The sequence below is a fragment of the Pteropus vampyrus genome, unplaced genomic scaffold (assembly GCF_000151845.1).
Source record: "Pteropus vampyrus isolate Shadow unplaced genomic scaffold, Pvam_2.0 Scaffold233, whole genome shotgun sequence".
Lineage (NCBI taxonomy): Eukaryota > Metazoa > Chordata > Mammalia > Chiroptera > Pteropodidae > Pteropus > Pteropus vampyrus.
The window spans coordinates 718,071-731,051 of NW_011889014.1; the positions used below are offsets into that span (position 1 = coordinate 718,071).

Here is a 12,981-nt window from a genome sequence, read left to right on the forward strand (position 1 = left end):
GTCATACCAGGTCACTTTTAGCAGGCAGACCACCTACTTTGATATTTTGATTCAAGCAAAGTGACGTGTTGTAGAAAGAACGTGTCTTCCATGACCTTAACCTAAGGAAGTTAAGGTGTCCTTAGCCTTGCCTCTGCCTCAGCCTGCACCAGCCCACTTGTCCACAAATTTCTTGAAAACTTCAGTGTTTTCATCCAGCTCCTTGGAATGGTGCTTTTGATTTTCTCAGCGAGCTAAATCCTCCTCAGATTTTCCTGTGTCAGGGAAAATACACTGCGTGCACTCATATTTCTGAGTTGGGAACAGAGGGATGCTAATTGGAATGGATCGTAATCTCAGAATGAAAACTTGATAAAGAACAGGGCATTTGGTTTTATGTTGTTCTGAATTAAATTGTGAAATCGGTGCCGGATTGCCGTGTTTCTCACATGGGGGTTGTTGAGAGACACCCTGGTCTCTGCGAGCCGACTGCTGTTTGGAGTAAGGACTGGAGCAGATGGTGCTGGATTTTAGACTCCTTAGTGTTCAGAGGGCCGGATTTCCTCCCAGCGGCCATGTCGGGACTGGCCGTGGGCACTGCTGTCCCAGGGCTTTTCCCGAGCCTCTTGACTTGAGTCTGAGAGTCGAGGAGACGGAGAGGAGTCGGCAGCCATGACGGTTTTGTGGGGCTGGTGCCCTGGCCTCCGGGCTCTCTGCCCAGCTCTCTGTCAGCTGCGATTTCCAGAGAGATTCCTGTGCCTCCAGGCGGAGTTGGACTCCAGGCCCTTCTGCCTCCCCCAGGGTGCTCGCTTCTCCCTGTTCCCTGTGCCAGCAGTCCCGGTTCATGTCTGTCATAGGAGGAAACCCGGGTCGCGGGTGGCCTGTTGGCGTCTTTGATTTGCAGCGACCGCCCTGGTCCTGGGCAGCTGTGCTCAGTCTGTGCCATTGGCTCCCGACAGGCCCTCCTTGGCCTCCACCCAGCTGATGAGCTTCTTTGGGGCGCTCGACTCTGTGCTGAGGTACCGGGCCACCGTCACACAGGCCTTCAAGGACATGGACCGCTTCACCGTCAATGAGATGGTGCTGTCCACCACAGATGTCCTCATCCTCCTGCACAAGTGGAGCCTCATCGAGAGGGACGTCAAGCTCCAGGAGGACCTGAGCACAGCCGTGGAGAAATGCCAAGTCAGGGGGCTGCTGAGTGAGTGTCGGGGCCCGTGACTATCTCGTGTTCCCCAGGCTTTGCTCACTTCCCCCCCAGAGCAGCCAGCATCTTTCCCTCCGTGAGCAGCATTTCCAAAGTGAATGAGGCTTAGAGACAGGCCTATCCATCGTCGTGGCCTTGGAGGGGAGATAGAGAACCTGGCTTTGAGTTCCAGCTCTGCCACTCTCGGGGGGCTCCCCTGTTATGACTAACGACACTGCTGTGCCTGAAGCATGGGAGTGTGCCCTGATGGGGCAGTGCCAAGCACCATGCCTGTGAGCTGTCCCCACTACCGCCCTCCCCTCCTCCACTACAGGCCCCGCCCCCCCAGGTCTGTGGGGTAGGGGGTACGCCGGTCTCACCCCTGTCTTCTCTCTGTGTGTATGACAGAAATGCTCAAGGATAAGAACAAGCCTGTCATGCCAGCCCGAGCCAAAGGCCCACGGGGCCGGAAGAGGAGGCCCGAGGTGGCAGAGGTGGTGGCCGACCCTGAGCTGCAGGCGTCCAGCTTGGAGGAGTGCAGAGGCCTCCTGAGGTCCATACTGACCCACTGGGGCCCAGTATTCCCCAGCCCTGAACCCACTCAGGAGCCTGCAGATGGGGCCACCCCCAGGAGCGAGGCGCCGGGCCCTGAGTACACTGTCACCTCCCTGGTGGTCCGCTGGGTGCTGCGGTCTGTGGCCGAGCACCCACTCAGCAGGGCAGAGGCCGCAGGACTCCTTAGCTGGCTTAAGAAGCACATTTTGCCACAGACGGCAGTTGTGGCTGACCTTCTTAAGGACAGTGCCGTGAAGAGTAGCATATTTAAGCTGTACAGCCGGCTCTGTGGAGCCGATGGGCCGGCGGGGCCCGAGCAGAGCGTGGCCTGCCTGTTCAACACCGTCATGCTGCAGTTGGTAGCGGCCCAGGGCCCAGCGGGGACCCCCTTCCACCCTGCAGTCGAGGCCCTCTGCCTATCCTTCCTGAACGAGGAGGACGGAGCCACACAAGGTAATGCTGGTCTTAGGCCAGAGGTGGAGGCTATGCCCAAGTGGGCTGGGCTGGGCTGGAGAGCACCCTCTGCTTGAGATTAAGTGCTTAGGCCACCCCTCGCTGCAGCCCTGGGGTCGTGGAGCATCTGCCACTGAGCCTGAATGAGGGAGAGGAAGCCTGTGCCTGTCCCTTCAGGCACAGCCATTAGTGGTGGTCACGTGTGCAGTGGAGGACACTCAGCTCAACCTCCCGTCCCACCAGGGGCCCTGCCACTCGCAGAGCAGTGGCTTTTCTAAATTTCAGCCATTTCCCAAAAGAAGAACTATGTTTCACATCGTGGCCTGATGAATGCGTGTGCACAGATGTGTGTGCGTGTGTGTGTAGACACACACATGTACATACGTACACACAAGCACACAGATACACACAGTTTATGTGCTTGGCGTTTAGCAGGTGCTTAAAAGTTTGGATGCACGAACGAATGAAGAGCAGAGACTTTAAAAGGCTGTAAGAGAACACGAGAGGGGCTGTGACTCTCCGCACGTGGCTTCTTCCATCTGGGAGTTGTCCTTTTCACAGAGGGACCTAAGGGGAGCAGGGAGCAGAGACAGGCCAGCAGCTGGGCAGATGAACTTACCTGGTAGCAGGGGCTGACTTGTTCTGTCACCCGGCTGCAGTCAGAGAACTGAGTCTTTGCCTCTAAGACGTTACTTCTCTCCTCGCCGACGCCGTTGTGGAAATGACAGAAAGTGACTCCATGAAGCTCTTCAGTCTGGTTCTTGGTCTGGGTGGTTAGAACCGAGGAGACGTGGCACGTAGTAACTTTTTTTACTCATCAAATAAATAAATTTAAAAGTGAACAAAAAAAATTAACCCAAAAGTTAAGCAAAGGCAAAATTAACTTATCCACTTGCTCACCTCGGGTTGCCACAAGTATGTGGCACGGTTCATTCGGGCGCCTAGCAAAGCCCCAGGTCCCCGTGCGGGTGGGCCGGGTGAGTGGATTTGCATCCTAATGGCCTTGTTGTCCTCTTCCTCAGCCACGGCAGCATTCCTGGTGTCTCTGTACATTAAGGACGTCTGGCTGGGGGCCCCGCGGCCAGACACCCTCTTAACCCACGTCCAGATGGTCTGTGATGCTGCAGAGGAAACGCCTAGTGGTGACCAGGAGGCCGTCGTCATGCTCTGCAAGGACATCGCTGCCTTGGCCCCAGATGCTTGACACCCTGGCAGCCAGCGCCTCAAGCCCAAGTTCTCAGAGTTCGGGTCATTTTCCATGGAAGGTATTGCAAGTGGCAAGGTCCGTATATTGACTCAGTTTCCTGACAAGAAAAGTCGACTTTATTTAATTGACTGATAATAAACTCAAGGGACTGTGTGTAGAAGTGGTCAGAGGAATAGGGCGGGGTCCTTTGGGGCCACAGGTCCCGTCCAGTGTTCTGTCTGGCTGACCCTCCCTCCCAGGGGTTGTTCTTCAAAGGAAATACCTCAAATTGAGGTAACACTTCTGAGCACTTAACAGATTCGTGGATGTTAAAGCTAAGATGTCCAAAAATACGTCAGATGGAAGCATGAAGAGAGTTGTGTAAGGTTTTCTTTCTGTACGAAGTTATAACAGAGCTGTGTAACTTTTTAAAGAAATAAGCTCCTGCCAGTATTTTTAAAATTATTTTATTAAATAAAAGAACGTTATATGAAATCCTTAAAGACAAAATTGATTTGACCTCTGCTTTGAGAAGGCAACCTGTATTTTTTAAATTGTGTTTCAAATCGGGGATTTTGAATTTTATAACTTTTTAATAAATGTCTATTTTTTGTTAGGTTTTTGTGTTTTGTTTAATCGATGTTAACAGGCTATTTTTATCCCGCAGAGACCTGCATTTTAGAGATCAGAGTTCGACTTTACGATTCCTATATTAATTGCTGTCACAGTTGATGAGCATGGAATATGAAATTTCATGGGTTTCACAGACAAAATTCAGCCTCTTCATTTAGAGCTGTGCATATCCCTCCCTCCCTCCCTCACACCATGACTCCCGGGGTCTACTTGGCCATCATCACATGTTGGCTCAGTGGCATTTTCTGTCTGCCACCTGGGAGGTGGCTGTTTATTTATCCATATGACATACATAGCTTGGTTTATACTAAGAATATAATAGAATGGCTCAATTTCGGCTTCAGCATTACACTTTTTTATACCTCTCGTGTTCTTTAAATTCTTTTCTGGTTTTTTAAATAACAAGATTTTAAACCAAGACAAGAGTAATGCTTATCTGCATCTAATCTCACTACCACAGATGAGGCTCGTTGTCTGGAAGCGAGGGGCATTCACCTCCCTGCCCCCCACCTGAACACCCACAGCAGTGTTCTTTGAGAATGCTCTGAAGCGGGAAACCTACAGGTAGAGTCAGGTTGGAAAGGCCACATTTTCCCTTCTCGCCCCCTTTCTGCATCTCTGGAGCTCAGTCTCCCCTTTTCCTCCCTTCTAACCCACTGCCCCCTAGACCCGGCCCTCACGGTGAGAGGTTGGTTTTCTCTGCCCTGGTGGGTTTTGTGGGCTCCAAAGTGTGGTGCCATCTCCTTGCGGGCAGCAGGCTGCTGGACGCGAGAGGACCAGATCCTTTGAAAGCCTCAAGTCAGAGGTCACATAAAGTCACATCCAGGATGGGACCGTCCCCGCCAGCTTATGCTCTGACATTTGGAGGCAGATTCTCTCCCTTGGGCTTCGGCCCCGCCCGCCAGGCTCGGCTGCTCCCTGCTGGAGAGACACATCCCCTGGGCTCTGTCTTAGAAAGGCTTCGGGGAGGTCAGAAGTGTGGCTTAGGGCCCTTGACCGCCGTCAGCTAGCCTGGCAGGGCACGCACTGCTCCATCTCGGTAATAGTGGGCGTCAGTGGGGGATGGGGACTTCTCGGGCCCTCCCAGAGCACCCGAAAAGTACAGATCAGCCAAGTGAACTCAAGGTCAATAAAATGTTACGGCAGTAATAGTTGGAGCTAAAAAGTGGTAAAGAGTGTTTTTTAATCTTAATTTATATATATTTTATTTTTCGGCCCTTCCCAAAACGAATGTACATAGTAAGGAGGTTGAGTACACTAAATAAAATCCGCAGAGTTTCGGGCTACTTCCCTATGCTAGATGGGCCGTTGGAAGCCTTGGATAAATGCGTGTTTATACATACAAACGTGCCTCCTTGTAGAGTCATTCTTGACCTAGTTGTACTTCCTGCTACATGTAAACAGACTTGCAGAAGGCACATGTGTGTCCAGGTTGGTTTGAGTTGACCAGTTCACGGCAGTGGCCGGCCATGGTTTGCTGGTGTCTAGAGTTCTACAGTCAAGAGGTTCCGTCTCTAGAGGGAGGCTCACTGGTCTTGTTGCCGACATCAGCCACAGGGGTCCCCATCAAGGGCCAGTTCCCAAAGGAGAGCAGGGTGGGCCTGGGGGCGGCGGGGGGTGCAGCCGAAGGGCTCCCCTGCTGCCGCTGCTGGTTGGGGCCAGATGCCGTGCTGCCTGGTTCCTTGGCAGAGCTTGGCGGAGCCTGCAGGGTCCCCCGGGGTGTCCTGTGATGCAGTAGGTGCCTCCGGATGCACAGGGGGAGGTCGAGGCAGAAACTCCAGGGGCATGCGGGGTGGTGCTGGACGTTGTTCCTGTGGAGAGAGCAGGTGGGAGGTAGGCATCAAGGCTGGCCGGGGAACAGTCCTTTCTCCGGCTTTCCGGTTGTCCCCTCCTGCCTGTCCACAGCCCGGAGGGAAGGCACCGTGGAGGAAGAGCACCAGTGCCTGGGGAGCAGAGCCCAGGAGAGGGCTCACCCAGCTCACAGACGTCGCCATTGTGGAGAAATGGAAGAGAAGAAGTGCTCGATGGCAACCTGGACCTCAGGTCTTTCCCTCAAGGTCACTTGTCCCTCATGGTCCGTTTACAGCTGACCTGCTACCCATGCACGTATTTGCGCACAGCTCATCTCACCTCCATACCTCGAGCCAGCTTGTTTCCTAGCCAGCAATCCGCGCTCCCTGCATGGACTCTCCTGCACTCCAGGTGCTGGGGGCAGTAGACACAGCCACCTGGTGGAGACGGCCACCACAGCCCCCCTGCCTTCAGCTTCAACAGTGAAGCAGGATGCGATTGCCTCATAGGTGTCCTTAGCATGAAATGCATCGATAGCTGTCCGAGCTAGAGAACTAATTCACATGGAAAGAGCAATTCCTTGGGGAGCAGCTCAGCACTTCTCTTTCCTGAATCTCACTGAGGACCATGTTGCGCCCCGAGCACCCTGAGCATTTCACACCTGTTACGAGAGCCCGGAGGGCACTTCCTGTAGGGAGCTGTGTGGCAGGGTGATAGTGTCATATTTACCCTGTAAATTTGTAGCCCAGAAGATGCACGAGACCCTTCAGCCCAAGCCATGTGTACGCACTGGACTGGGGAACCTTCCACTGGGAGGATGACTGACCTTTCTCGCGAACAGTCCCTAGCGCAGAGCTTGTTACAAGTCAACTCAAAAGAGTAGAAGAGAAAGGCGATTCCATTAGTTTATCCCCCAAGTATCTTTTGGGGGTAAAAATCTGCTTAAATTCAATGTGAGTTCTAAAAACCGAAAGTAGAGAATGGATTTCTTCATTCCTCAAAAGCTCGTCCCGCCTCCCATGCTGACCAAAGGGAACCAGAAGTGACCTGGTGAGTGTAGACCTGATGGACTAGAGGCTATGGGCAGGGCGCATGGGGGAGGGCTGTCGAGGAAACAGGCCCCGTGAGGAACTGGCAGTGGGACCCCGTCAGGTGGGGGGCGCCCCTCTCTGCTGCTTTTAGGGGCTCTGAGGCTCTTCATCCCTCGCTCTCAGAACAGCTCTGCTCATCCCTCCTTGCCCTCAGCTTCCTGTACCAACTCCTGGTTTCTGCTTCCTAAGACTCCACGGTCCAAACGGCAACCAACGCCAGGATTCCAGGACCCTTCATTGCTACCTGGCCCCAACTCCTGCTAGGCCACACAGTTCAACCCTGGACGGGCCCACTTTGGGGCAGTTGCCTACTGTGGCAGGGAGAGAGGCGACATAGGGTCCCCTGTAAGAACAGTCACTAGAGCAGTTGCTATGGGGTGCAGATGAAGCTCGAAAATTGGATGTGGTGGGCCAATCATGTAGCACCGGAGAATTAACAGATAACAAGCTAGGCTCGAATTACTCCTTGCAGCTGCTAGAGAGTTCACCTTCAGTTTAACCACTAAGGCACACAGTAGACATTCAATAACATGGTTCTCCGAGATGCCTAAGTTAGGGTCTCATTTCCTGCTGAGCTGGTTGGCAAGACCTCACTAGCACATGGGGTCACTTTGGTGCTATTGTTATTAACAGCGTACTTGAGATACATTTTACATACAATAAAATTTATCCATTTAAAATGTAAAATTCAATGCGCTTTTATTTAGTATATTCGGAGTTGTGCCACCAGCCCCACAATCTATTTTTAGAATATTTTTATCGTATCCAAAAGATGATAGCTATTGGCACAGCTAATCTGCTTTCTGTCTCTATAGATTAACCTACTGTAGATATGTCATACCATACGTGGTCTTTGGTGTCTGGATTCTTACACTCAGCACGATGTTTGTGAGCTCACCCATGTTGTAGTACGAGCCAGTGCTTCATTCCTTTTTACAGCCAAATAATATTCTGTGCGAACGTACGATTCCTCACTACTGTGCCACACGAGTGACCTGCATCCCCACACCCTTACTTACCTCACCTGCGGGGAGCCTGACCAGGACATGTAGAGCAGGACGAGGAAGAGAAGCACCACGAAAACAGCCAGGCTCACCCAGAAGACGATGACAATCGAATCTGAGGGAGGGAGAGGTGCATCTCGATGTCAGTGTGGTATCATGTCAGCCAACAGCGAGGGGAATTAGGGCCCCCGGTGCCGTGGGAATAGGGTCGGGGGTAGGTGTTCTCTCTTCTTCCAGCCTCTCGGCTGCGGCCATTGGGAAGATTTCCCATTAACAATGACCTTGGGAAGGAACAGGGCAGCAGGAAGTGGCTGTTTTCAGGGCAACTAGCCACTGGGCCAGTTTACAGTGGTTGTCCATTGAGAGAAAAACAATAAAAATCGGGTGGCACCCCTGGATTTGCTTCTTCGGCTGCTACTGCTGCTCAGAAGATGGATTTCCCTTCCTTGCTTTCTCCCTGGGAGGGAGAAGAACGGGCTGTGGCCAGCTCGTGTGACAGGATGGCCTCCCCTCCCCTGCGAGGGCTTTGGTGGCCAGTCCCATTAGGGGAAACTTCAGAGTCCCCAAGGGTTAGAGACTTAGAGGATGCGCCCACGACAGTGTGCTTTAAACCACAGTGCCAGAGTGCTTCCTCCCATTGTGGAATGCTTGCCGAGGCCTGCCCTGGCCAGCCAGCTCGGTGAGGTGGAAAGAGCTGGTCCCCTCCCTTTCAGGTGGACAGGCCCAGCTGGCGGGCAGTGGCAGGAGGAAAAGGCACCTTTGCAGCCACCACTATGGCAGTATTTGTGGTCAGAGGCTGAAGGGGCGGGGAGGCACCCAGGAACACACTCAGCCTCTTCTGGGCCCGGGTGGAGCCTAGCAGGTCAAGAGGCGTTCTCTGGGGCTCCAGGTAGGAACGTCCAGCAAGGGGCCAGGGAACTGTTGCAGCATGGTCGTGCTTCCTGGTGGTCAGCTGTGGCTACGGGCCAGAGCGCAGGGCTCGCAATGAATGTCTCCAAGTATCTTATTCAGGCACACTCATGACCCCAGGACAAGATGCCTCGGACGGGGATGTGCTGGACCCCTGCGTGTATGACCAAAGGCGGCTACAGAAGGATGGTACCAATAGGAATTTATTAAGCACCCGTGTGAGCCAGACTCTGCTGGCAGCTGTTAAGGATTCAGAGGGGGCCAACCTAACACACCGGAAATCTCTGGCGCCCTCTACTGGCTCTCTCCTCCCCAGCACCCCTACTCTCCTCCCCCAGCGCCCCCACTCTCCTCCCCCAGCGCCCCCACTCTCCTCCCCCAGCGCCCCCACTCTCCTCCCCCAGCATCCTCCTCTGAACTGCAGTGCTTCTGGCGCTAACCTTACTCTGCCTCGTGCTGTGTTCTGTCCCAACAAAAAGATATTTATGAGTGAGTGAGCAAATGAACAAATGACTGACTGACTGAATGAATGAATGAATGGGGTGTTAGAGATTTTGTGAGTCGTCTGCGGGTATTAGAGAGTGTCACCTCTGCTCTCTATGACCTGAGACAGAGGTGGAAGGAGATACTGAGGACTTGTAAGCGTTGATCTTGACCCTAACAGCATCGAACACAGGGTGTAAGGAAAAGGGGGAATCAGAGCTCCCACCGCCTCGAAGTGCACCAGCAACTCGGCGTTCGCACCCCCAGGCTGGTGCTCACGTCCCCCCTCCTTTCTGTCCCTGAGCTGAGGAACGGGTGGTAGGTGGCACCCAGAGCATCAAACTGTTTAAGGGGACCTCCTGGGCTCATGGAAAATACAGAATGAGGTTGTTACTGTCTGTCCTCGGCTTAAGGACTCTTCGGAGAAGTCTCTGACTCTCAGCATTCCTTGCCTACTCACTGTGCCTTATCCTCCAAAACCTGCTTCAGTTCAACTCTGTCCCCAAAAGTCACAAAGTCATAATTTATTTTACAGCTCTCAAAAGTGTGAGAGCATGTATGCTTTCAGAAAACTTGGTTTAGGATTTTATTTTCTAAGGGTGTTTTAGATTTCTGCAGACGCTAATGCTTTTTTTCCTTTGTAAAAATAATGAGGGGTTTGAGGTCTTTAGCACCTAGAGAAGTTCTGTCAAAAACTCTAAGGAAACAGCTTCAAAAATTTAGCAGTCGACAACTCCCCTCCCTTCACCCGCCCAGCTTCTCCCTGGCTCACACTTCTCGGCTCCTGCCCTTGGTCATTATCCCCAGACACCAAGAAGGAAATGAGACAACACCTTTCACAGAACACAGCTCTACAGAGAAGTGAAATTTGAATTTTCTCAGACCAAAGCAGCGATCAGTAGCTGTTTCCTATATTAAATTCTCTTTCATCATGTTCTGTTTAAAAAAGGCAGCCAAGAATATAGAGTTCTTTTTCCTCTTCCCACTGAAGGTTCAGCCTAAGTGCTTGGAGAGAATATTTTGTCCAAGGGCAAGAGCTGCCACTCCCCAGTATCGGGAATATTTAAACATCTATGGGCTTGTTTTCACAACAAGCGTGAGGGGGGCTGACAGTGAAACTGGTCCAACCATGGAAAGCAACCCCTTCTTTCCCACTCTTTCTCTTTTCTTCCCTCCCTCCCTCCCTCCCCCCTCCCTCCCTCCCTCCTTCCTTCCTTCCTTCTTTCCTTCCTTCCTTCTTCCTTCCTTCGTCCATACTGGCTGAATGAGGCATCCACAGTGGATCCACAAGAAAAGGCTCTGGATGGCATGGTTGGGCTTCATGTCATGTTGGGGGAATTTCTCCTCCTAACTTGGAATTAGCACATTAATCCAATAAAAATACTCCCTACTCATAGCAGACACCTCCATTTTGTTGAATGAAAATTGCTAAGCCTTAGCTTTAGCGTTCCTCCAAACGTTTTTCACATTTGAGTCCTATAGTCCTAGTAGAAGATAAACTCCAAGATTTTCCCCTCCTTGGGGACTAACAATGAAGTTAAGGGCTGAGTCTCTGGAGGTGGATAGTTTTGAGTTCAAATTTTACTCTGCCATTTCCTAGCTATGTGATCTAAGACAGTCTGAGATTTTTATATCTCTAAATCTGTTTCCTCATCTGTTAAATGAGGATGATAGTATGTGTTATAGAGACTATTATGCAGATTAAATAAAATAATATGTATGCATAATGCACATGGCATACTTCCTTGTTTGGTGGTTATGAAATGATATATAAATAGAACTAAAATTATTATTTCTCTTAAGAGGTTTTGAGGCAAGTGATATCACTGCATCCTTCAAGCTCACTAAAATGGCTTGGAACATGAAGATGAGGGGCATGTCCCACGGATGGCAGAGCGATGAGCTGGAATAAAGCCAGAACCTAAGGATTTTGTGGAGCCACCCCACCACCCCATCCTGCAAACTTTTCCATGAGGGCGAAATCAACTTCTCTTTCATCTGGCACTCTGTTCATTGTAAGCAATTTTCTTTACTGAATCAGTAAAAAAAGTGACTTTAAATAAACATTCCAAAACTTAGAAATCCAAATGAGAGCTGACCTTCAAAATAATCATCTTTTTATACTATAGAATCATATCAATGTTTCTAAAATAAATATATTGATCAAACATTTATAAACAGTTATAAAATTCTTCTTTTAGAATTACCTTAGAATTACAAAGACACACACACTCACTCACACCCCATTTTTTTCTACTTTATGAGGTCATTTTTTATTTTTGACACTTGGGTGGTATCGATCGGCTTAATTTCATTCACCTGATTAGTCTCTGTGATTCTTAATTATTTCCCAAAAGCGAATCCACCCTCAAAGATATACTTAATTTTTCACCATAGATATTTCATAGAATGTATTGTGGCCGCCGAAGTAAATTCCAAAAGAAAAGTTCTAAGCAGTTTTTGAGCAATAACAGAATCATTCAAGTGTAGCACCTCCACATGGGGCTACCTTGATGGGAACTTTGTTCCAAGGTAAACATTCTCTTTGGTTAAAAATTACTTTCACTGACCGCTATGTCACGCCCATGGCACTGACCATTTGCTGAAGAGTTAGAAGTCACGGTTAAAGCTGTAACCTGAAATCGATTACTCTGAATGAGAGATGAGAGTTATATAGATCCTTTGTTCAGTCTTTACACTTTATTCTCTATGTTATGTTCAGAGCAGATCGACTATGGTGTGTTTCTGTTTTTCCTCTCCCAGCTCTCAGAGCGGCAGATGAACAGCCTGCCTTCTTATTGATGCTGCCAGAGGTGATGCATCAGTGGAAGTCAATATGGGCCATCACAAATTCTTCCTAACCCATAATGAAAGGAAGAAGACATATTGACCCGAAAGGTAAATGATACAGTGTAAAAGCCAGGAACTACCCAAGAGAGGTCAATCCATATTGCTGCTCCCCGGCAAGGGAGCATTAGACCAGTGTCAGGAGACTCATCATGTTAGAATAATCTGTGTTGCCACTTAAGATGGGAATATGGGAGTGGTTTTCTCCTAAGCTTAGCCTCTGAAAGGGGGACAAATAAAAGATTAAATACGGAATCAGACAGTTCAGGCAGGGCCTGAGGAAACAGAATGACATTTTTTTCACGTTTGGACAGTGTTGGGGAAATTCTTAGCCTTTCTAGGGAATAGTCAGAAGCTACATAACGAAAATCACAAGGGTAGAAATCCTTGTCAAGTCCCTGTAACGAAATCACAGCAGATTTCAAGCCGTCCCTGAGAAAAAGTGACCCACAGAACCTCAACTCCACACTGCACGCTCCAGGAAAACATATATAAACTCCTAGATGTTTTCAATTCTTTTCCCAGCCACGATGGAATAAGTTCCAGTATGTGGGCACGAACACAAAAACCGTAAAACCCTTCCCGCTTGGTAGGTTAACACATGAGCCCTGGGTATTTTTCTTTCTATTTTGTCCCCTTCTCGAGGTGACATAAGAGTTGAACCCAGACTGGCCTGCCACATTGCAACCAGCTGTCCCAGGCAACCTTCTTGTGAGAAAATCTTTGCCTCCTTGTCTCCTCCCCAAGCACCCTGGCTCACGGATCCGCTCCCAGCATCTCTCTGTCTTTTATGTGCCTGCTGCCGAGAGCCGGGATATGATGCTTCCCGATCTGTTTGACCGGGGAGGAGATGCAACCCAAAGG

At 50.4% G+C, this 12,981-nt stretch overlaps 2 protein-coding genes across 2 annotated transcripts in view; one reads left to right on the plus strand and one right to left on the minus strand.

Annotated features, from left to right (window-relative positions):
* The window catches only part of URB1 (URB1 ribosome biogenesis 1 homolog (S. cerevisiae)), a 62,365-nt gene extending 58,496 nt beyond the window's left edge, over window positions 1–3,869 (plus strand). Inside the window, exons 36-38 of the mRNA XM_023519717.1 lie at window positions 877–1,180; window positions 1,574–2,173; window positions 3,196–3,869. Coding sequence (XP_023375485.1) covers window positions 877–1,180; window positions 1,574–2,173; window positions 3,196–3,377 — 1,086 coding nt within the window. The 3' untranslated portion in view covers window positions 3,378–3,869. The remainder of the gene's footprint in view (window positions 1–876; window positions 1,181–1,573; window positions 2,174–3,195) is intronic.
* A 1,013-nt stretch (window positions 3,870–4,882) lies between these two features.
* The window catches only part of MRAP (melanocortin 2 receptor accessory protein), a 15,370-nt gene continuing 7,271 nt past the window's right edge, over window positions 4,883–12,981 (minus strand). The window contains exons 2-3 of the mRNA XM_011373852.2: window positions 7,894–7,993; window positions 4,883–5,803 (exon numbers count right to left, since the gene is read on the minus strand). Of these exons, the coding sequence (XP_011372154.2) occupies window positions 5,491–5,803; window positions 7,894–7,993 (413 nt within the window). The 3' untranslated portion in view covers window positions 4,883–5,490. The remainder of the gene's footprint in view (window positions 5,804–7,893; window positions 7,994–12,981) is intronic.